This window comes from Pezoporus occidentalis, unplaced genomic scaffold (genome assembly GCF_034315485.1).
Source record: "Pezoporus occidentalis ecotype Australia unplaced genomic scaffold, CSIRO_AGI_Poc_V1 ctg55, whole genome shotgun sequence".
In the NCBI taxonomy this organism is placed as follows: domain Eukaryota; kingdom Metazoa; phylum Chordata; class Aves; order Psittaciformes; family Psittacidae; genus Pezoporus; species Pezoporus occidentalis.
Genome location: NW_026915888.1, coordinates 4828785 through 4853773, shown reverse-complemented (window position 1 = coordinate 4853773; position 24989 = coordinate 4828785). Strand labels below are relative to the sequence as shown.

The 24989-nt window shown below is 44.1% G+C and overlaps 1 protein-coding gene across 6 annotated transcripts; it reads right to left on the bottom strand.

The window, feature by feature from the left end:
* Nucleotides 1–2013: 2013 nt before the first annotated feature.
* RBM27 (RNA binding motif protein 27) lies at nucleotides 2014–24707 on the bottom strand. 6 transcript variants are annotated; one of them, XM_062638192.1, is made up of 21 exons: nucleotides 24546–24707; nucleotides 22309–22427; nucleotides 21381–21505; nucleotides 20305–20411; nucleotides 19535–19728; nucleotides 18498–18755; nucleotides 17722–17958; nucleotides 16399–16533; nucleotides 14249–14398; nucleotides 12264–12411; nucleotides 11827–11980; nucleotides 10897–11154; nucleotides 10644–10772; nucleotides 9675–9797; nucleotides 9076–9150; nucleotides 8803–8967; nucleotides 8275–8379; nucleotides 7982–8173; nucleotides 6712–6798; nucleotides 5724–5834; nucleotides 2014–5099 (listed from the first exon to the last, which is right to left on the bottom strand). In XM_062638192.1, the coding sequence occupies exons 1-21, from the start codon at nucleotides 24602–24604 to the stop codon at nucleotides 5013–5015; spliced, it is 3018 nt and encodes a 1005-aa protein (XP_062494176.1). In that variant the 5' UTR covers nucleotides 24605–24707; the 3' UTR covers nucleotides 2014–5012. The 6 variants fall into 6 exon arrangements, with proteins under 6 accessions (XP_062494176.1, XP_062494179.1, XP_062494182.1 ...); XM_062638195.1 differs by having other exon boundaries at nucleotides 19535–19725; XM_062638198.1 differs by lacking the exon at nucleotides 14249–14398.
* Nucleotides 24708–24989: the final 282 nt, after the last annotated feature.

The following is a 24989-nucleotide window of genomic DNA, read 5'->3' as shown; positions in this document are numbered from 1 at the left end:
ACCATCACTTTGGTAAATCCATAAGGATCTATTCCTTCCAGCACAGGCAGACCTCAGCCATTAACACAGTTGCAGTTAAATTAACAAGGCTCATTGCTGTACTCCCTGTCACATTGATCTCCACTGGCTGACATTAGAGCTTCCACTGCACACAAATACAGCCCCGAAATACCTTTCCTTAAAGCCTAGAGATGCTCACAGTCACGTGTGCTGTTACCTCGCTCTAGACTTAGCTCCCTCTTTCACAACAGACACCGACAGTTGGAGGTGTCCTCACTGAACTTGTCCTCCTCACTGTTTGAGCCGCGGATAATCCAAGGCCACTTTAAAAAGTGAGAAGGAAGCAGATGAAACCATCGTCTGACATCGTCAGTCACCAGCAAGCACACAGAGGTACGTTATGTGGAGTTGACTCCAAAGAGCCTTCACATGAATTACTGAAGTGCCAGAAATGCATCATTCATCAGTGCTTAAATAAATCACGGGGCAGAAGTGCTTTAAGGTCACTGGCGCAAGCAGCAGGGACCAGGTTATAACTGATTCCAGAACATTGCTGGGTTTGGAGCTCCCAGCGGTGCTGCTCTGACACCACCAGGGCACAGCAAGACAGGGTGAGGAGGGCTTTGGATGAGCAGCACCACAGCAGCCAAACCTCCGGGCTAGGAGCTGCTGCTGCTGGCCTAGGAGCCTGTCTGTACGGTTCTCGGCTCGGACCAAAGCTGCAAGAGCACAGGAGCTGAATGAGGCTGTAAGCATCCTATTTACCCAAGGGTCAAAAGCAAGAGAGCAAGAAGAGAGTACAGAAGCTCAGGAGCGGTATGTAAACTCTATCATCATAAGCAAGTGTCCTGTTGTGAAGGCACATTTAAAATCAAATTGACAGTAAAATAAGCAGACCAATCCCAGCAAAATGCATTAGAACTTGTGACAGTCACAGAAGATACTGCTTTAAAATAGATCTACCTGGAGAGTAACATAAATCCTGTTCTAGGTGGTTCCCAATGGATGCTCCTGGTGCCTGTGCAGCCCACCATGACAAAGGCACATAGAGGCTGGTGCAGCCGGTGCAGGACAAGGAATGGGCATCCCCGGAGAGCCCCATCCCTGCTGCCCACGGAGCTGTCACACTCACCTCTGAATGTCCCCTCTGAGGGGGAAGGATTCTGAACTTCAATTATCAGCAAGGAGCAACGTCCAAGAGCTGCAGGTTTATCAGGCAGAGGCTCTCATCGAGGCAGAGCAGCCCGCTCATGCTTTGGAACATTCACACTGCAGGACCACTGAAGGACAGGGGAGATGGCAACAGAAATGGTTATTCATAGAATCATAGTTAGGGTTGGAAAGGACCTTAAGATCATCCAGTTCCAACCCCCCTGCCATGGGCAGGGACACCTCACACTAAACCATGTCACCCAAGGCTCTGTCCAACCTGGCCTTGAACACTGCCAGGGATGGAGCATTCACAGCTTCATTGGAAACCCATTCCAATGCCTCACCACCCTTACAGTAAAGAATTTCCTCCTTATATCCAACCTAAACTTCCCGTTTTAAGGTTTAACCCGTCAAACAGATGAGCAAGCGCCTTCCACTCCTGCCCCTGCTCCTCAAAGCAAGAGGGCAGTGACAGAAGGAGGAAAGAAAGGTTCCTGTCCTTGTAAGATCTCGAGTCTGTTTTCCAAACCCATCCCAGCCCCCCAAGGAGACAGAGAAGGGGAGGGAAAAGGCTTTTAAAAACCGAGGCACTAACAAAGAGCTGTAGTGATGGAAACCACAGGAAAGAGAAGGAAGTGATGGAAACTTGTGAAAGAAGCAAACCCCAAGAGTAAGGTTAGCAACAGAATAAATCAGGTTTCAGGTCAATACACAGAGGGGTTGGAGCTGGCACATCTGAAGTTCCTTCCCCGTGCACCTGCACATATTGCCCAGGCTATTTACTGAACCAAACTCACACAACGCACATTCCACACCCATACCTCCCCCAAAAAAGTGATAACGCTCTTTTGGTGATGGGTGTCAGCTTTTTTGAATGGTTCTGCTGCCCAGTTTATTTAAGTTAGAAGTTTCTTTGTCTTTTCTAAACCTTGAACCATTTCATAGCGTAACTTTATTGCAAAAAGTCAACATGCAGCTTAGAAATTCAGATTGTAATCAATAAAACAAACATTACATATAGGAATTTAAATGTATAAACAGTTAGAAATCCAACAATATCTCCTATGATACTATTACACAAGTTCACAATTTGTAAAAACTATAGTACAAGGTTACTATACACCGAGAGCATCTTTATTCCTTTTCACATGATTTTGGTAAGAGCAGGGTTCTCAGCCCCTGCAGGCCACTGCCTCAGCTACCCTGCTGCTTCTATTTTTGCTTTGGGTAGTGCCACAGTGAAGGGGAGGTAAAACTCTTCCTAACACCCTCCCTTGGTGCTCATAGCCCAGGCTCAGACCCGTAACACCTAGATCCACATTGCCTGTAAACACTGGCTGGTGCACATGAATTCCTTCCTGGTCATAACATTTGCCCAAGGTACTCCCTGAAAATACACCTGAATTTCAAGTGTTGCTGTAAGACTAAAGCAAGCTGTGCTGCCCCCCCCCGCCTCACCCACAGCCAAAACTAACACCTCCCCCAGTGGTTCAATAGAGGCTAAAATAGAGGGAGCTCCCCAAGCCTCAGCAAACTGAAGGTCACTTCACCAGGAGCCAGGCCCCGCTCTTCTGCCCATCACTTAGACCCCTCTCACACAACTGCTGCTTCCAGTGCCCAGGCCAAGCTCTGGTACCACTCACTCCAGTGCCTCGGCAATTAGGAATTGCATTTGGGATGTCACCTGAGGACTGCTGTCAGCCTGCTAGGGAAAATACACAAACCACATGAAGCTCTCAAAGAACGTGCAACTGAAGCTATCCCAACCCTTCCCTTCCTCACCCTCCACACACAGGGGCCTGTTAACAGGCACAGCATGTGCCTACTGGGTGCCACTTCCCACCTAAACCATATGAAAAGGAATCCCATTCTAACCTGCACCAAAGGCTACTGCAGTTTTAACTACAGCTCCATTCATCCACTGTAATTATCATTTCCCAAATACAAAAATACAACAATTCTTATTGAAATCTATCCGCTGGTAGTTTTAGTACACAAAAAAAGCAAAGTATTTACAAAATTATACAGTTTAAGAAAAAACTCTGTACAAAAAAAATATATAAATCCTTTTGTTCCCTCTATTCTTTTTTAAACTGTCAGGACTCAAACGTTTGCTGCAATGGATTCTTCAAAATATACACTGAGCAAGCCACAGACATCACATTAGATATGAGGGGAGAACAGCCGGACAGTCTCCTAAGCACATAGGGTTGGTTTCCCCTTGTTTCTTTGTGTCTCTAATTTAGCCTCAGCATTAGCAGAGAGTCCTAATACATGAAGAGGGAGTTTCAGTGCGAAGAGACAGAATACTGAAAGACAAACTCCCTTCAGGTGACACAGCAACAGGAAGTGGTACAGGTTTGACTCTGGATACACCACAAATCTGGCACAAGGGTGGCAAGGGCAGGGCGCTGTGAACCCAAAGGCATGCTCAGCTCCCTTTCACTGCCCACAGTCAGAGCCAGGGCCATTAAAGGTTTTAATGTCGTATCATTCTTCAATTAGGAACTTGCTGGGAATTACCCTGGTAAGGAAGCTGGTTACCCAAGAGGAGAGCACCTCTGCACTGACATCCTGCTTATTTTGTAGAGAAATGTACATGAAGTACTGAAAAGTGTGAGTACAAATGGGCAGCCAAGGAAAACGGTGCTGGGTGACACGTTCATGAGCTGCAGAGCCACGTACCAGTGAAGACACACAGCTCGAGCCTCTGAACTTATCCTCGCAGCTACTACAACACACACCATCCTGGGTGGGGGGTGTGTGATTGTAATGCTACAACAGTAAGGCAACTGAGAATGCAATGGTGCTCATCCTGAATGTGCCAGAACAGAACTCTACTTGGAGATGAATTAATGACCTTCCAAAAGCAGCTCTGAACGTCTCTGAAGACTCTTCCCTCAAAGGCCTGGTTTGCTGCCAGCTGCTGAGCAGACACTGACATTCTGCTGCTCTTGTTGCTCTGAATGCTTCCTGGATTTGGTTTGAACATCATTTGGTAATAGGGAGAGGAGGAAGAGTTGCCATCGGCTGGGAGGTGGCTGCCAGTTCAGTTGGTATGGAACTCAATACATTCATACTCACAAATACTGAATGGAGAGAACAGCAACTTCAACTTGAACCTTACACTGAAACTACAGAAGAAAATCAACAGTGAGAGAAAATTCATCCACGTGTCACTGCTGATGTTTTCTCTGAAGCAGAATTTGAAGAAACAGAGTGAACTGGTCTGTGTGATAATACCCTGTTAGATCACTTCTTCCATCTCCTCTCACTAAAAGCAGGACATAGAAACTGTGGCTTTCAAACATACCGAAATACATGACTTACGAATCTAGCCACAAGTAATTCCTACAGTGTGATTCTGTATGAAATAAAATGCTACCCTTTTTCAATTAGCAAATGAGGCAATTTTTTCTTTCATAACATTTAATGAAAGTTTGTCTTTCCCCTAACCCCATAATATTGCTAAATAAAACCTGTAATATCTTTTCAATTATAAACTAGCAAATCAATCATGTTATAAAAAACCCAAAGCAAGGTAATACAGGTGACAAAGAAGAGGACAAGAAAATACTAGTATCTTCCCCCCTCTTTTTATCCTTCTTAAATAGGAAAAAAAAAAAGAAAATCACCACCCTGGTGAGCTTGATAATCATGTAAAAAGTTACTGGGCCTTTGGCTAGCTCAGGATCACAGCTCTATATCCGAAATGTTCTATAACAAACTTTGCCCACTTTAAATCCTGTGGTTTGAAAAGAAAGTAAAGCTTTTTTGGCTCATCAAACTTCCTTAAATAAATGTTTAAAAGATGTAGCCTGAACTAAATTCCTAAAATGATACATTTCCAACATCAAGTTTCATCTTCTCCAAGAACGGGATTCATCCTCGTCTTCGTCATCGTCATCATCATCTTCGTGCAAAAATAAATCTGAGGTTTCAGTCTCCTAGACAAAGGAAAAATGTACTTTTACAGAGAGAAGTTCCACTCTGGAACCTAGGAAACGTGTCACCAAATGTAGCACAGCATCAGCTCTGCTTTGCATCAGGGTCTGTTCACTGTGTGTCTCACAAAACGCACACTGCCACATGCAACAAGTTTTGTGGACAGAACACGAGCCTCACATAGCAGAAAAGGAAAAGAAGCCCAACTGCAAGAGACGTGAGAATCAACCACCCCACACCCTATGGAACAACAGCTGTCTGTTGAATGCCTTAGCAGAAAAACCCTTGAAAGCTTGAAGTGTTGATAATTACAGGGAAGAACACACATAACTTATCCTACAGCAGAGCACCAATACCATGAAGTAAAGGGACTAGCAGCCTCTATACAGAGACCACGAGGTTTGCTTTTGCAGTTGACAAATCAACATCCCACCCAGACAGTGTTTATTTTCCCCCCCTTTTCTAAAGGGTGAAAGTTACACCTGACTCTTAAAACCAGCCACGTTTCTGTGCTGCACAAACAGCTTTTATGAAACCTCTTCAGTAAACACAAAACTGTATCCTACAAGAGCTCCTGGCTGTTAGATTCCCAGAAGAGTGACTGGGTTAGTAACATATTCTCATACCTCTTCCTTAGACTCCTCTTCCTCAATTTCTGTGGACACAGAAGGTACCTTTGGTTTGTACCATGATATCTGTAGCCTTCGGTCTTTGAAGCGGGATCCCTGGTTAGCAGCCTAGGTTGGATTTTAAATGAACAGGTTTTCAGAAAGAGGGTCAAGCACAGAATTTTTAAGACCCTCAACAAAGAGCTAACATCATGTGGATCCACTGCTGAAGATTCAAACACATAACCCATAATCATCCACTTCGTCTTCTGAGAGCAATCACAGAATAGTTAGGGTTGGAAAGGACCTTAAGATCATCCAGTTCCAACCCCCCTGCCATGGGCAGGGACACCTCACACTAAACCATGGCACCCAAGGCTCTGTCCAACCTGGCCTTGAACACTGCCAGGGATGGAGCATTCACAACTTCCCTGGGCAACCCATTCCAGTGCCTCAGCACCCTTACAGTAAAGAACGTCTTCCTTATATCCAATCTAAACTTCCCCAGTTTTTCTAACCCATTACCCCTTGTCCAGTCATTACAGTCCCTAATGAAGAGTCCCTCCCCAGCATCCTTGTAGGCCCCCTTTAAACACTGGAAGCTGCTCTGAGGTCTCCACGCAGCCTTCTCTTCTCCAGGCTGAACAGCCCCAACTTTCTCAGCCTGTCTTCATACAGGAGGTGCTCCAGTCCCCTGATCATCCTTGTGGCCCTCCTCTGGACTTGTTCCAACAGTTCCATGCCCTTTTTATAATGCAATGTCACTTAAGCCTCAGCCTCTAAATAATTTCCTGCACCAGCAAGCTGGAAAGCTGAGCAGAGCTCTGAACAATTACCAGCAAAACAGCCAGGTTACTATTAAGGTAAATAGGAGGTACCTTCCCCTTCAGCGACACTATGTGCTAAGCCTGCTATATTTTACAATACAAAGGCAGACAGAAGTAGTTAAAAATTCTTATTTTAGAACTGTGGGGGAAAATAAAAAATAACCAGTTTTTCTACTTACATTTTCAGCTTCTGAGCGAGACTTAAAAGTCAGAACTACACTTAATGGGGAATCCTCCTCTTGGAGGTCTTCAATATCTCCAAATTTCTATGAGAGAAAACTCCATTAGGAGCAGCAGTAACATTCTCGTACAAACTCACCATCACCATGTGCTACAACTACACTGTACTGAAGCACCACTGAAACCCTGGGTTTTGGACAGAGAAGAGAGAGCCAAAGAAGTCTCACCTGCAGCAACATTGCAGCATTTGTACCTGTGTTTGTGGGCAAAAGCTTGGATTTATTCTAGTAAGCAGAGCTTAATTGTACAGGAGGAAAGGAAATGTGTATTAATTTATAGACAGTTTCACTGAATTTCTCCAGTTAAAGCAGTAGCGGTGGCCTCTACCCTACTAAGAAGTGAGGCTAAAGCAGAGTAACAGCTTCCCTAAGAACACAGCCTACCCCACTGTGTGGAAAACTGCAGAGCTCCCTGTTCCTGCCCAAACCAGAAACAAATGAGCTTCCAGGCTACCAGCTATCTCTTGAGCCCTGCTGCTGCTCTGTTCCCAGCTTGAAAGGGTAGGGCTCCACAAAACCAGTTTTCTGTCACTTGCTTTGCAGAGAGCATCCAGAAACACCAAACTGACTTGATCAAGCTTGGATTTCACGCTGTGCCTATTTATGAAGTATCTCTCCAAGACATTTCCACGTGTAAAGTTTGTAAACATTTCATTCTGGAAAGAGTAACTGAGGGAAATGTAAAACCAGTTTTCCCTTTATGATGCTACCTCTGTTACAACGCTAACAAATCTGTTAACTTGGTCCACAAACCAGTGAGCTACATGCTCTACCCTGAGTCTGCTAACAAATTTAGCTACTTCAAAATTGATGTCCTGTTTAGGACCTCTTGTTTTAAACTACTTAAATGCAGAATGAAGAAAAGTAAGCTATTTAGCTTTGGCCATTAAAGGAATGCATTGGGCAGCTATTGTAAAGCAGCTATAAAAACCATTACATTTACACCCTTGATAACTCTTGAAGCTGCATGTCTATACCCTGTTTGTGAATTTAGCATGAAGTCTTTGATCTATTTGCACTAATAGAAACAACAGACTTGCATCTTCAAGGATTTGGACAAGGAGCAGTTGTTTGCAATGTTCTTAGCATGCCTCTCCTCACAAGTAAGCACACATTCAGGGTACTGGTTACCTACTTAACCTCAGATTTACAGCTCGGCAACAACTCTCCTCTTCAGGTTTTTCTTTGTTTAATGTGACCTCATACTTACAGAGAAGTGCTGTAGCAATTCATCTTTTTCCTCTTCAATGAAGCCTCCAACTGTTAGTGCTTTGGGACGGTGATCCACCACCATATGGTTCAACATCCCCCTTCCTCTGCCACCACGACCCCGTCCTCGTCCTCTTCCTTGGGCTGGCACAGTCTTTCCTCGACCAGCAGGCAAAATGCCTAAGCGGGCAGCCTGATTACAGAAAGCAAATCATGTACACATCCATCCTCACTTTGAAAGGATTTAAAACATTTATATAAACACATTAAAAGCATTAATCCAGACAAACTCACCTCTACTTGTAACTGGTTTAGCTTTTTTCGCAGTTCAGTTGTATCTTCTCCAGAAGAGAGTCTCTTATGGAAGTCCAGCTCTGCATCTAAGAGCTCCTTTTGTGCCTTCAAGAAAAGGTGCAGAAAGAGAAAACAGAAGGGAAAAGCAGAACTGTAATATGTGCTTTTAATGTTTTATTCCATGTCTTCAGCAATACATTTATGTGAAGGATACAGACACATCAGTGCACAATATCCATGCCTTCCTCTACATTCAGTTGTTTGGATTGCCCCCATGGCCCTCCCCCAGCCCATTTTCTGAAAGAGCCAGAACCCTCTGCTTCAGAACTGGAACAAGCTTGAATGAGCTACAGGAAAAACTAGGTCACCCAAGCTCCTTAAAACCATAGCTTGCTCACCCATGGTTATCACCCTCAAATTCAAAATACTGCTTGCAAGTGTTTTGATCTAATGTTGCTGCATTTTTAGGACACCGTATTAGAAACGGTTGCAAGAGACAGGCAGGCAAATGTCTTGTGCAATAAATACCTCTGTCTTGGACTTCAGTTTTGATTGTGTAGAAGGTGTAGATGAAGTTTTTAGTTCATCCTTTAACTGAGATATTTTTCCTCCTAGTTCTTTTAAGGTCTTCATTATTTCTGCTCTCTCCTCTGGTTTCATGGCCTTATTTTTCTCCAGCTTGGATATCAACATCTATGTATTATTAAAAAGAGCATGAATATAAAATTCCAGGAAAAACAACACTGAACAGACAGGTATCTACAGAAGCAGGATATTTACTAGAAGACATTCCAGACTTACCTTCTGGCATTCAATTTGTTTTTCTAACATCTCCTGCTTCTTTTTCCTCATGTCTTGTTGGAGTTTCATTGCCTCCTAAATGAGAAGGAAATTATTTCAATCAGTAAAAAGCAGTCTAGCATTATATGCACTTACAGACATCATATTTTCTTCTTCAAGCTATAGAAGTGAAGGCCATAATGAAAACTACTTGTCTGCAAAACACACAAGTATAAAATACACAAGCATGCGTATTGGGGGTTTTTTCCAGATCAGAGTTGCTAACTTCCTGCTGTGAAGTGCCCTACTAAATTCTTGTCCTCTTCAGATACATATCCTATGTTGTCATTTAAGTGTCTCATACCTGAAGAGAAATGCCAAAGAAAGCCCAGAAAATCCCCACATGACCAAGTGCCTCAAGTAAGACACCCCAGAAGGAACACTCCCTTACCCATGATTAACCGCAGTACACTTGTGAGATAGCCCAATAACAGTGACAAAGCCTACACTAGATTATGAAGCTACACAGTGATATTTGAGGTGTAAGCTGCCTATCAAACCTTTCTTTGTAATGGACTTTGATCACAATACTGTCTGTCAGGCAGTGAACAGTAAAGTACCTGCTTTTTTTTAAGGGCTTCTTGCACATCATGAGGTTTAGACCCTGCACCAGGCTTCAGAGACGTCTTTAAGTTTGAAGTACTGTAAACCATTTTTGAGTGACTTGTTGAAGTAGGAAATGCCTGAAATAGCAAAATCACACACAGAGAAATATGTAATAGCTTAAAAAACCGTGATGCACCATCAATGGATTCTGGAGGAACGTGTTTGGTGAAACAGAAACACAAACGTCCAGATTTGTGCCATGAGACAGGAAAACCAAGGCAACGGAAACACACACAAACATACGAATCTAACAGTCAGCTTGCTTGTAAGCAAATCAGCTTAAATGCTTGTGTTAAAAGGTATTTCTGCATAAGATAGTTTATTTCCTTCTTCATCCAGAGCTCCCTCTGTATTCTGATACCACTAGGAAGACCACCAAAGCTGATCTGCTTCTGCATTATATTCAGCTTGGCTGTCATAGTCTAATATCATGCTTTCTGATCAAATAAGACAGCAGGAGTCACCTGCATACTGCCTTTCTTAAAAGAAAGAGATGCTGCACTGTGGCATCAGTGTGAATTGAAATGTATCAGCTTGAACTCTATGCAGAAGTATTCTATAAGCTTCCAGCACTACTGTTCAAGCACAGCCTAAGCTCAAAACTCACTGGAAAAGCAATTAGATTCACCAACACAACGCTGGCATCATGTACAGGCTGTCAAATTTGTTTACTATGAAACACTGCCAAAAATATTTGGCGATACTTAAAATGCTGATTCTGTTGCTGAAGTCATTGTCCCCGTTTTATATAAAGAGCTAAGGAAACCAGGAAGAAGTGACTGATCATGGCTGGATGGAACATTAGTGAGAAGAAACAAAACCAACAGGGAACAATTTGGAAGTTCTATCTGTCAATTCCTTCTTAGCTAAGGGGCCAAAGCTTTAACTGAACATATGAAGATGGTCAACCTCCACAAACATACCTGAGAATCCTCCGCCACAGCCCCGGCCTGGCTCAACTCAGACTGGTTTCCACCTCCTGCTCCAAGGCGACGTTTCACTGGGACTTTATTAAGGACATAGGCACCAGATGCCAGTGGCTTATTCATCACCTGTGGGTGTATCAACAGATATTAAAACATTGAAGATTATATACCCTGCTTGTTTGACACATCAGATATTTAGGAGCACTGACAGCCTTCACTGCTCAGCTGGTGGTGTGGGGCAGCATGGTACCTTTGACAGGTTGCTGTGCATTGTTACAGCCGGAGATGGGGTCAGGGGTTGCTGCTGAAGGTGAAGCTGCTGATGAAGAGGCTGTGGGGGTGTCTGCTGCTGCTGCTGCTGCGGGGGCTGCTGCTCACTTTCTCTGTGCCACAGGACCCTTATAAAGCGATTGTTTAGAACTGCCTCTGTGCTGGAGATTGCCTTCCTAGCCTCGTCGTTAGTCAAGTACTGAATCAGAGCAGCTTCGGGATCATTCTGGAAAGCAACCTAAATCAGAAATTCATTAGAATGTGTTACTTCTCAAGGAATAAAACAGGTAGCAAACCAATCTACAGATAATTTGCAATAATGAGTAGGATACCCAATGATATTAACAGCTCAAAATACAGGTAAAACATTCTACGTAACTAAAGCCAAGCACCTTACGTCAAATGCTCCATGTACTTGAGGCACAACCTATATGTGGTAAAATAAGAGCTTGTATAGTGCCACTGCCCTTTTTTCAGTGCAGGGCACAGCACTGAACTGGAGTCAGTTCTAGGATGCCAAATGGAAATAAACCGAAGCACGTAAAGACTCCCCTATAGCATCTTTGTCAAAATCATGGCTATGACTTACCACAGGGCTATCAAACAGATAGAAATTGTTAGAAGATCTCTCAAAAACTGTATACAAGTTGCTCAGAAGCCTGATTCAGATTCTATTAAACCTGCAAGCCTTTAAAATTTTGTCAGGCCTCCTGAAGGCAGAAGCAAACATACTGTTACAGAACTGAGACGATAATACAGAGACCACGAAAAGGTTTCTCTGAACTGATGACCTACTCTCCCAGCCAGCCTCCATCAGGACTTCTCAAGGAACATAGTTCAGCTGCAATACTCAAGAATGCTTCAGAACAAATCCCACACCTACACACAGGCATAAACCCAAACTTTTTACCTGGATGTTTACAATCGTTCCAAACTTGCTGAAGTGCTCATTGAGCTGTGTGATGTTGTTCAGCTCCGGGGGAATCTTCCGAACTTCCAGTTTTGTGTTCGTATACTGATTCTTCTTCAAAAACCCTGGCTTGGTCTGGTTGTTATTTGCTTGCCTGGAGGAAACAAGAACAAGACAGCCACTCAGACAGGCACTGAGGCAGGGCAGCCACTGTTAATGTACATTTAACTCTTACTTCTCTCATTGAAAGTATATGCTCTAGACATTAACGAAAGAGAGCTCCTCCCACCACCAAATACTTGGGCTCCATGTGATGGGGACACATATTTTCTGACCCAACCAGCTCAAGTTACAAGGACCAGTGAATCCTGGTGGTTCACAGCACTGACAGCAATGAAGTGCATTCCAGTTAGCCAAGTGCAGTTGTTATTTCTTACTTTCCCAGCCATGGTTTCTTCAATGGTGGACATTCCAGGCTACTTGGAGATCTCTTCCGGCTGTCTGGTTCAAGGACAACTCTAGTTACGTTGCTGCTGTTATTTGTAATGGGGATGGGAGGTTCAGTCTGGATGATGATATTGGCAGCTGGAGGAAAGGAAAGGCCTGTGTTACTTACCAGACATCAATGGAGACAGACAAGCTTTCACTTAAACAGCAGAACAGGGTTGAGTTTAAATCCATGAAAATTAAGATAACTTTATCAAGTTGGTCAGGTTTGTTTATGAAGTTACTTCAGAAACCCCTTGCTAGTTTAACAACTTGAGGAAAACATTTAGTCCAGCCAGTAGAGATGAGATTTGATCTTTACTGATATTTAAGCTTAGTATTAGAGCTTGAAGAAACAAAGCTAAACCTCCATCTTTGAGGTACTTAAAGTTCACATTCTGCAGAAAAAGGGGAAAATAAAAAGGCAGAACATCAAGGCTGGGTTTCCAGACTTCAGGTCAGAGCTTTGCAATGTGGCACATGCTGGAGCCAACTTTCACTCTATACCCTTGACAGTGAAAAAGCAACCAAGAACCCCTTCCTCTAACAGCTATCTACCTCCGCTGTTATCCTCCATCCAGTTTTCAGGAACAAGCTACTAATCAAGCACAACTATGGCATGAAATTTGCTCTCTGAGACATTAAAGTTTGAACCAACTTCTGCAAGCCCAAAGCTAAAGCACTGGATCACAGTTTGCCAAGTATTTATTTACAACCTTCTTAAGATTCTCCTATTGCTGTTAGTGTCCTGTCTACACCAAATACTGAGCTCCTAAAAAGAAGTCTGAGTTATAAGTCAATTTTCTGTGGCTTTTATACATGCCAGAGCTCGGCTGCTTACGCTAGTGAGAACAAAGACTGTTTGTTTCAGGGTAGAGCATCAATCTTTCTTCAGGGATGATTTTAGAGTAAACCCTTCCCACACATGTGACAGAGGCAGTGAAACAGGCCTTCGCAAGCATCACTGCTGAGCACTCACCCATGCCTCACAGCTGCAATGGGTTCTGAGAGAGAATCTGGGGCCAGCAATAAAACCCAACCCTACCCTTATGATGTTCACTAAGATGCAGACAGCAAGAGCCATTTCTGCAACAATATTTAACCATATTCTTTCCAGGATGAGTCACTGGAAGGAAATACTGAAAACAAGTGTCTATCTTATCTAAGGAGCAAGAAACATGGAAGTAATAGTAAACACTGAAATTTAACATCTTTTCTTTAGAGGATCAGGGCAGGGAAAGCAGGAGGGAAAGAGAAAGTTACACTAACAAAGCAAACATTTCCTCAAAGAACCTTGACTTGTTCTCTCCCCTGGGAAGATACTGTGAGCATGTCACCACTGAGAGACAACATCCACATCCATCTGGTTAAGGATTCAGAATCACTTAAATGCAGACTGGGATTCCCTTGTGCTAGGAGGAATGGCACCTGCAATGCCTGCTGGAGAGAGTGCCTGCCTGGCAGGGCCAACCCTTCAAGTGCAAACCCATGCCGTGACAGCTCCCCTTGGCACTAACACCCCAACAGCTGGGCAAGTACTGCAGATCCTCACCTCTGTGCCCCAGGTCCTAAACACACCCTTGGCAAACCAAAGCAGTTTTAAGACCATACTGCTTAAAGCTACCTTTCTGCACCACTTTTATTTCTAGAAGCACCCAGCATCTGAAAAGTGCCTTCACAGGCTAAAGAGGAATAAAACCCAACCAGCAAGCCCCTCATAACATTCCCAAGCAAGTGGTTATTTTTTAATCAAAAAGGCTGCTTTGACTATAATGTAGTTGTATTAGCATTAAAAAAAAAGGTAGAGATGTATGAAAATCGCTCTGAAATACTACATCAGTAAGAAAAACTACTGCTTTAGCCTGAAAAAGGACAAAATAGGTGTTGACAGTCTTGGAGAAAAATAGCAACAGCAATGACTAGAAACCCTTCCTACCTCTTGGATTTGTATCCATCTCCCCAGATGTTAGGCCAATTAGATTTGGACGTTGCGTTTGTGCTCTTGTAAAGAACTGTCGGTACTGAGATCTACCAGCACTGGTAATACTAGGAGCTTCGGGGTTATAGCCATCTGGCTCATATGTATCTATAAAAAAAGGAGAGAAATGAAAGGATTTTTTTTTACGCGAGTTTAAGACTCAGGGTTAATTTTCCATTAAGGAAATGCATGGATGTGCAAGTTGGTTCTGGTTAAAGAGGTGGGAGAAAGAGGATGTGCAGCCAGTGTTTAGCCATTTAAAACCCTCAACTGAACTTTACACCAAAGTCTATTCGGGCACATTCACTTCTGGTTTTTAACCTGAGTATTGCTGATGAGCTACCTGAAAATGGAATGAGAAACGTACGTCAACATTCAAAACATCTGACCATGCTACAAGGGGAACAACAGAAGATTCAGTCTGAGCATTTACTCTGTAGGACCCAAGATGCACAGATATTTTCTGCCTTTGCTGCCCAACAATCTAGTTTGCTTCTGAAAAGGATTTCTGGGGAAGAATGTACTTAATCAAAGAAAGCTGAGAAATCAGGTGATTTGACCAATACTTACCTATCAATTCTCTTAGTTTATGTAGAGTGACATCAGGTGCCTACCTCTAGTAAGGTACTAATAATTATTTTGATTAAAAGGGATAACCAGGAGAAGACAAGATGACAGAACTGACCCATATCATTCCTCCAGCCCAAGGTCTACTTCAAGGATGATGCATTTTTCCAACCATAAAAAGGAAAAGCCATACAACAACTAGAATGAATGAAGTCTGTGAAAAGCTTCCATAGAAACACAGTATACTTCCTGGAACAGAAATTAATGCCTGCACAATGGGGTCTGGCAGACTTGGGGCATTCAGAGTTTCAGCTCCTTACTCCACAGCAGCAATAAAGATTCTATAATGCAAAATAGCTGCCCAGAACTGCAATATGCATGTTTTACACTTTAGTTTCAGACTCTGCCAAGAACTTTGATTAACCTTGCAGAATCTGAACCACAAGTTCCTCCTCCATGGCTTGCCAGATCGATTGTAAGAGGCAACCAGCAGTTGTTACCATAGCAGTCCAAGAACAGGACATGAGAGTCTCCACAGATGTTCTGGAGAACAGAAATGAATAACGCAACCAAAGTCAGTGGTGCCCTGCCAGCTCAGACAGACAGAATCACACATCGGAAGTTCTGAAGCTGAAAGAATCAGCTGGCAGATCTAAATGCCTGCCAGCATTTGGAGGCCATTGGCCAGATTATCTAATGAGATACCTGAGTGAGTGAGAGCATGGAAGTCATGAAGGGAATGACATGGATCATGAACTAGAACCCTCCTTTGAATACAGAATGTTTATATATATATATATATATACTTAAAGAAAACCCATAGATGGGAATATTATAAACCACTGAGATTTAATTATCTTATTTTGCTCATGTAAATGCCATTACTTCTTTCATTATCAAGAAATGTAAGATTGTTGGATTTAAATGGAGCAATCTGGGACTCTCCAGATGTTTTTCTATTTCTCCTCATAAACCTCCACTTTTGACAACCTGAGCTCTGTTAAGGAAGATGGACATTATGGACATGTCCACCAAGAGCCGTCTTTATTTTCTTTTAAAGTTAGAAAGCTAGAACTGAGTCGATTCTGGAAAAAAAGACAGGAAGACACTACTAGTGTATATGATAACTGTAGACTATCGTGATACACAGATGGAAGAAACCAACCTACCCCTCTCACCTGTAGTAGCCCAAACTGGATAGGAATAAAAACCAAATTAAATGGTAACTACAGGTTTGCAGATCCGTGTTTGCCTACTGGTGGTCTGCTAAACAGCTTGAAGATGAAGGGATCCCTTATTCAATGGCCTTACTGCTTTGAGCATATGACACCCAAAGGGAGCTCCCCACACAGCAGGAGAACACTGCTGCTACTTCAAGGGTAACAGCAGATGATGGGCTGCCCACAAGGAAAGCCATCAGACTTCCTTTTTGATTTGTATGTACTGGAGGAAGACAGAGATAATAATTTCCAATCACACATCAACAGAGGAATTTCAAACTGTGTATCTCAGGCAGAAGGTAAAGAAAGGTACATGCTTACGTTCCGATACTGTGTAGAGCAGGTTCTGGGGTAAGGGAGGAGGTAGCCTTGGTCCTACGGGCGCAAGGCTGGGCACTGCACTTGTCCCAGGCTGGTCACGGTTATTTATCAAACTTGACTGTGTTAAAGGTGGTCCTACAATGACATCACAGAACGCATCACTGAGACTTGGAACTCCACACAAAGTGTGCAAACAATTCAACACAATTTGCTGGTGCCTTGCTTTGAGCAAGGTCAAGGTTGTCAATATTTACAACCCCACTACAGTAAAGGTAAATTGAGAAGCTCTGTTCAGGTAAGTTACCCTGATTCCAACATCCTTTCTGTTTCCCAGAAAGCACAAAGCTTTAAGCAAGGGGAAGTGTCTTTTCTTCCCCAGAGGTTTACTTCCGTTAGAGCTTGTGTTAACTAAAGCAGCTTCTCCCTCAGCTCTGCCTTGGAGAATCAGGGCTTGCTCAGAGCAGGAGATCACAACAGCAACATTTAGAGTAGAGTTCTAAACCAAGAACTATGGGCAAAAGGCATTCACAGACACAGAATTTATCTGGCTGGTTTTGCTTTGCTTCCACTGTCTACACATTCCTTATTATAGGACTCCAAAAGGATAGTGACCTACATTATAGAACCCACCAAGAGACAACTACAACCAGAGAGCACTGTCAGTTCGCTCCACAGCAAGCCAACTCCACCCACTGAAAGGTTCCTCAAAGTTTAGGATCAATCCTATACAAAATTATGTCACATCCCATAGCTGCTGCTGCTATTTGACGCAACTATCACAGTCTGCACTGAGTTGCTGGAGTAGAGAGTACTGAAACAGGGTAACCACATATCCGATTATTTCTTCATAGAATTTACATTATAAGATGCAGTAAGGTAATTAAAAAAAGGCTGAACAATTTAGATGTCACTGTTGAGATAAAAAGATCTTGGATGTATCAATTACATACTGCTTTTCAGCAGCAGAAAATATAGCACAAACAGATTTATAAGAACTTTTAGGAGATTAAATCTCAACATCTTTGCATTAGGAAATAAAAGCTAGTAATCCAACTGTCAGTGAGCAATCCAAACACCACCAAGCTTATGGAATAATGGTAAAGATATCCCCTCCACTTCCTGCCTCATGCATCTAATTCAATTGGAGTGCTGGGAATGTAGTGTTTTACAAGCTGGTTTTTCAGGATTACTTGGAAGTAATTTGAATAGCACATGGCCAGCAAAGAAACCTGAACTCATTACTTCAAATACACACAGATCTTCTAGGAAAAGCCATCATTCTAACTCAGTGACAAAGAAACACAGAGCAACGTTGTGACTTACTTGGAACAGGAAGTACAACAGGAGGAGGTGCCTGTGGATGAGTTTGTGGAATTGGCAACCTCATATTACGAGGTAGACCTGGCAAAGGAGGCAGAAGCATCCCAGGAGGAGGAGGAGGAAGCCCAGGAGGTGGTGGAGGAAAAGGAATCATACTTGGCAAGGAAACTTCATCTACTACTAAAGGATCATTTCCATGATCAAACTGGCAAAGATCACCAAGTACACAAAATCCTCGCTCTGCAGAACAGGACGATCGAGAGAAGAAAATAAAATTAGTTGTAAGCAATTTGCAGCATCTCAGGTTTTGCTGGAATTTCTTACTGAAGAAAACATGCAGTCTTCCAGCATCACATCAGCAGAGGAGGTTTCAAAAGAACTCAAATCCAAATAATCTCCCATAAAGCAGACAGACACACATGCATCCGTCATGAAGCTTCTCCACAGCTTTTAAGTCAGAAGTTCTGCCTGTTTTTCATGAAACACATTCCCTGCAATCTTTACCAGAACTGCATGGGCTGAACTATTTGCCAATCATGTACAGAATTGTGAACAAACTCTCTATGTTCTTATCTAGCAACTGCCAGTTGTAAGTAAACTGCTTCCAGTAAGACTAGTTATTTCCTCAGTACAATACAAGCTGTATACAGCATCTTTTACACACAAGGCACATGCAACATGCTACAGCATTCTCACCTGCTGCCTGCATTTAGTAAATACCTAAAAAGATAGTCACAGAATAATTGAAATAAGGTATGAAACAGAAAACTAAGAGTTACCATCATAATCTTGGCATCTTCTTTTAGGCGGAGGGTTTCTGCCAAAGGGGCTGGGATTGCTGTGATTGTTATAGTAATTTGACCAGCTCTCTGTTGTGTTTTCCAGATGGTGTGCAGGTGCAATTACAGTAACAGCACTGGGAATAGACTGTGCAGAGGAATATTGTTCACTAGATATACTGGGAGACACAGACACTGGATTATAGGAGCTTTCAGCATCACTTTTTTCAGTCTTGAATTTTGATCTCTCTCGGTGCTCTGTTAAAAAAACAAACAAACAAACAAAACAAAAACCAAAAGTAAAAGTCTTCATCCTTTGTTTCTGCATCAGAGCCTTGAGAGGATGACACTACACAACAGGGCAAGCACTTCCACAGTCAGTTTTACCCATGGAATAAGAATTAAACATAAGGCAACCAGGGTTTTAACTTTGAAATCTATGTTTTTTCTTTGCAAAATGCATACTCGTAGTCCTTACTCCATCCTGGATGACAGCTTTCTCCTCTAAAGCAGAAATAGAGGGGGGGAAAACCCAAAACAAGAAATCTACTCCCTCTGCTTAACAGTGTCTCAACATGCGTGGAAATCTGTTGCAGTCTGTGCCCCTGTTTTTTTCCAACAGACCTGAACTAGCCCTAGAAGAAGAACGGGTCACACAGTAACTACTTTCAGTTACAAAGAAACCTTCTCCAAAACTACACAGTAACACAAAGAGGGCGACATTGTTTTTTCAAGAAGATCAACCTTGGGGAGAGCGGAGGGGAAGTAAGTAAGAACTCAGCAGACTTGTCAATATCCAAAGCACACAAAGATCATCCGCTCTGGTATACACCTGTGGATAAATTAAAGGGTAGCAAAGAAGAAAACAACCCTGTTAATTGCTGTGCTCCAAAGAACACCATCTTCATTAATCATTTCAGGAACACAAAGCTCTGGAAATTTGCTCCATCTACAGCCTCATAGGCCATACAGCATGTAGGAGTCACCTACATCACCGGCAGGAGATGCTCTCCTAAAGCAGCACCTTGGGTACTCACCAGCACTTCTGCTTCCATCATGGTCTTTGCTTCTGCCCCTACTGCGGCTACGACTTCGGCTCAACCCTCTGCTTTTACTGCGACTTTTACTCCTGCCGCGTCGCCAGCTCGACTTGTCTCTGTACAAATCACTCCTGTCATAGTATCTGTCATAGTCCCTCCATTTCCCATCATCTCTCTTTTTTTCTCTGCTTCTAGAAGAGACAGAGGTAGAGCACATTTACAAAAACAGAAACCAAATTCTCAATTGCAGTTCTCAATTGCAATCAGTCAAGCCACTGTTCATCCCTCCCACCCAATCTGGGCAGAGAAACATCTGAGTCAGGCTTTACAGAGAATTACATAGAAAAGCACAGAATCTCAGAGTAGAGGAGGCTCTACTAAGTCTCAGAAACAAGCAAAGGGAGGACTAAGAAGAATCAGAAAGGTGAGAAAGTTAGATGACCAAAACAGAACATGTTTTAAGTGATGCTGACACTGTGTTAACAACCCCCTTCCGCTGCTTTTCATGTACATAAAAATGGAATTAATGGAATTGGTGACATTCCAAGGTATTAATACTTGAAAAATACTGTCATTTCTTCAGAGGAGACCAGCTCCTAGTGAAGGGCTCTCATGCACATTATCAGCATCCATTGCAGAGACAGAACAGCAAGGAGGAAATCACTGTTTTAATGAAAAAAATCACTACCTATGTAGTAAAACCCCTCAGTTCAAGATTCCCAGCAAATACAGAAGAATATATTCATATACGAGTTCAAAAAACTAACCTGTGCTCACTGGAATCTGCACGGCTTCTCTGCGGGCTGGAATACTTCTTTTTCCTGCCTTCCCGTTCTTCTTCAACTGACTCTTGGTGATTCTGTTTATGAGACAACTACCAATAAAGGAAGAAACAAAGAAAATTACCCCAAGCTTTAGTTCAAGTTACAGTCTGCATCCCATTTAGAGCACTTGTCAGAAAAACACACTCCCTGTGGTCCATTTATAGAGAGCAACAGGTTTTGCTCCTGACACTGCATGACACAAGCATCTCTTATGAGGGGAAAGGACCTGAATTTCATATACACTGACTTCATCTGCATCTTTCCAGCAGTAACTGAAACACAGATTCAGCCTAAAGTATCTCTGCAGACTGTGATCAGAATACAGAGAGAGAAAGTTTACTTCCATGGCAATTTTTTCTACAACTCTCTCTCAAAGCTGGTACATAAGGATGCTACAAACACAGAGAACAGGTCTCTTCCCTTGGAAAATCACCAACTTAGAAGAAAAAACCATCTTCGACAGGTGATACCAGAGGATACATAATATACAAAGAGCTCAAGACAACTGTGGAAACAGCACTCTGGTTTTCTGAAAACTTAACTGATCTCAATTTTGCCAATGTAACTTGAAAGCAAGATAAAAGAAAGAACTGCTGGCAAACAAATACTGCCTCACTTTTAAAAGGAATTATCCCTCATTACAGAGGCCACCATATTTCACTGATTTTAAGGACTAAGGAAAACATTTTGATCAATTTCTATTCCTCTCAGAATATACAAAATTGAACAAGAAAACATTCTGGAATGGTTTTGTTTCTTCCCCCTCTCTTAAAGCCTTCCAAACCCTTATTAGCTCCTATTGCCAAGGAGCTCCGGACAGGATTGCTATTAACCTGTATCAAAAGTAGGCTCTACAGAGGGATCCCGAGTGTTCTCTGAATGGTCATCTCCATTTCCCTTCAGATGCACAGACTGCAAAGGTCCTTAATCACAATAAAGTGGATTTTTCTTTCACATTTTGCCTCACAAATGGCTAATTTGAAAATTGGAGGCAAGGAGACAACAAAAAAAGAAGTTACCTCCTCCTTGACTTCTTCTTTGTCCTGACTCGCAGGCTTTGCATCCGCCTTCGGGGGTTCGAGTGAAGGAAGGTAACTCTTTGTGTACAGGCTTTCAAACAGTTTATCTACAAACCCTGAGGTTTCTGAGGACACAGAATTCAAGACAAGACTGTTAAATATTGATTTAGGGGCACTGTTAGATTTACCAGAGGAGTCCCTGAAACAACAGTCATCCAGGTGGACTGCTCAGTGCAGAACCTTACACTGATGAATATTAGTTCAATTCAAGGAGCTGGAATTACATTTATGGAACTCTGTTGTTTATTTGGACAAAGAAATTAATCAGGTACAGCAAAGACAGAAACAGACTTCTCCTTAAATCCCATTTACAACTTGGAAACTTTCTAAGGGGCAAGTGTGACTTAAAACTTATGATCAAGGAGTAAGTCCACGGTTACTCCATTAACTACAGTCAGCTGCTGCTTCCAACAATTTTTATCAGAATAAATCATTCCCAGAGGACTAAACATCGGTTCAGCATCAGATCACAAACAAAAGCATAAGAACTTCCTCAGTGAGTGTCAGAATTTCAAGTGTTTAAAATCTTGAATCTGAACCAGATTACTACTAGATGTTCACCAGAAGCCTGAAAGATTAATATGGACCAGGTCTCACAAGTTACCAAACCTCTGGCAGCATGACTTGAATGACTTGAGGATTTCCTCCCAGCCACCGTGAGCCAGTCCAAGCTGCACAACTGCATCTTGAGATGATTATTATTATTATTTGTTTTAAATCACAAGATCTTTATCCCTTCACACATTGCAAGAAACATCAGATTCACAGATAAGAAGTATTTTGAAGGCAACAATGGTGCATCATCATCCTCCCTCATCCCACCAGTGGAATGAAACCCACTGAGCAGCCAAAGCAGAGAGCATGGTACCTTTTTGCAGAAAGACATCCAGCTGATCAGCACAGAAGGCTTTCAGCTCTTTCTCTGGCTTGTCCTTCTTCACTAATGCCACGACATAGTTGGCTAAGGCAGAGGGGTCTGCATCACATCTATGGAGATAAAGAAGGGTTCTGGGCTCAGCTCAGTGTGCCAACCCCTGCACTGGACAAGAGCCACCAAAGACCTGGCAACAAAGACCTGTTTTCTGACCCCAAAACTGCCCCGACTTGCCAGCAGAGCTGTTATTACTTACAGCACAGTACTTTTGCTGCCCTATGACCACCCCGCTCCCTCCCACCTCTCACCATGTCTTACTGCATTGTTCCTGCTTGAGCTTTGCTTAGGACAAACAACCTCCCTTTTTCACAGAGATCCAGTTCTGGGGCAGCTGAGCAGATGCTAATGCTTCTCAGCTTTCCCTGAGCATAACTACCAACCAGTACAGCATTATGGGAACAGCAGAGCAAGCATTGGGAAAGCCAACTGCACAGCCACTGTGAAGTGTTAAAGTGGTTACAAAGCATTAAATAACCATGAAAAGTAGTTCAGAAAGACAGATGCAAAAGCACAATTCAAATATGCACAGATATGTTCTGTATGGCTGCAGTTACTGGGTGTGGGGTTTTCCTTCTCTAAGGACTATTTCCAACCTAAAACTTTTGCAATAATCCTTTAATGCTGGTAAAGTGTCTGCGAGGGTTCAATTATTAACACAGATGCAGGACCTAAGCCCTTCTCTAGCTTCACGAAGGTCAAAGAGACCCAGCTCTGAGCAGCGATGCTCTGCCACTGATCCTTACACTGAATACAGCTCATCCACGACCAGAAACCCCCTCAAAGTACAAACTAGACTAACAAATGGCTCAGCAGTAGCTCCTCATTTTGCCTCTCTCAGAAGAGGCAAGCTCTCAGCAGGTAGGGAAAAACCTAAACTGATGATTTAAAGATTTATATTTATTCTTTAGGATTAACTTTGAGAGGGGAGTATGGACTTTCTAAGGACATTAACTATGGAAATCAAAGGAAATAGCATAAAGTCTATAGACCTCAAAATGACCTCAAGGGAAAATACAAACACCAAGACACCCATCAAAGCACAGGAACATGCAGATGACAACTCCTTAGAGAAAACCAAGCCTTCCCCCAGCAGACAGGCAAGCAGCTCCACTCCAAACTACCTTGCTGCTGGTTCCAGCACCTGATGAGAGCTGGGTTAAATGCAGCAATTAACAACAAAGAAACCACAACTTTACAGAACTTACAATTCTTACACACACTCTCCCAAAGAGAAATAAACTGTGTGGAACTCTGGAACATGTTGTGTATTAGTGCCCGCATGCAGCCGACTATAAACTTATTTAAAATAAAGGAAATGATCCATCCATATTAACTTCCCTTACGGAGGCACTGCAAGGTCTGCAGGTGTTATCATAAGGTCTCTGCCTCTTCAGGCTCATGCACTTTTCTGTTTTCCCTCCCCAGTCCCTGTCTGTCAGGACCCAGGAGTCTCTGTCTCCATCTCTAGTGCTGACACCACCGGGGCACGGGGCTGAATGTAGGGGGAAGGAGCAAGAGTTACACCCCGGTCCAACGGGTTTCAGAGGGATCGCAGCAAGTACCAAAGAAAACTACTATCGGAATAAAGAGAGCAGGACAATCGTGCGGGATTCCAAAGGCCTTCTGCTTGACGACTGCAGCTGAGCAGTTCTGGGGCCTATTTAAATACAAACAAAGAAGTGCCCGTGGAAACACCAATGAACCGCACACTACAAACGTGCGTCCTGCCTCCCCAGCCGGGCCCGGTGTCACCCGCGGAGCTGGCACTGCGGGGACCTTCCTGCGGGGCAGGGGAGCCAGCGCTGCCGCACCGCGCGGGTCAGCGCTGAACGCGCTGCTTGTCCCGGCCCCACAACCGGTTCCAGGGCTGTCCCGCGGACAGTACAGGCCCTCGCGGCCCGGGCCCGCGGCGGCACCCGGAGGCCGAGGCGCGGGACGCAAGGCCGCGCTCAGCCCGCCGGCCCTCGTAAAGCCTAACTCCCGGCCGGGCCCTTTGAACCAGGCACCCCGGTAGACCCAGCATGGGCTCGGCGGCGACGGCCGGGCCCGGGGCAGCCCGAGCTGGGGCAGGGCCCGGTGCCGCACGCAGCCCCGTCCCGGGGGGGCCGGGGCAGGGAAGAGCCGCCCGCCGCCCCGCTCCCGGCACCGCGGCCCTGCCTGCCCGCACTCACATCGGCTCCAGCAGCTTGGCCAGCCAGGACTTGAGCGCGTCCACGTTGTCAATGATCATGGTGCCCGCCTGCGCCCAGCCCCGCGCTACACCGCCGCCATGGCCGGCCCCTGCCCCGCCGCGGCCTGCTACAGGAACTAACCGCCACCCCGCAACGCAGCCTGCTAGGCACAGCCGTGAGCGGCGCCGTCCGGTTCCGGGGCGGCGGTTCGCGGCGGGGCTTGGCCGGGGTGTCCGCCGGGGCCGCTCTCCCTGCGCTCCTGCCGGTGCAGCCGCCCCTTGTCACACGCCGTGTGCGGTGCGCGGAGCGGGGGCAGCCCGGCAGCCCCTCGCCGCCGCCGGTGTGAGGCGGTCGTTGGGGTTTGGGGACGCTTGGAGAGCCCTGGTGGCTCCCGCAGCGCGCGGCTGGGGCTTTGCGAGGCGCGGTGGTTACGGTAGCGGTGGA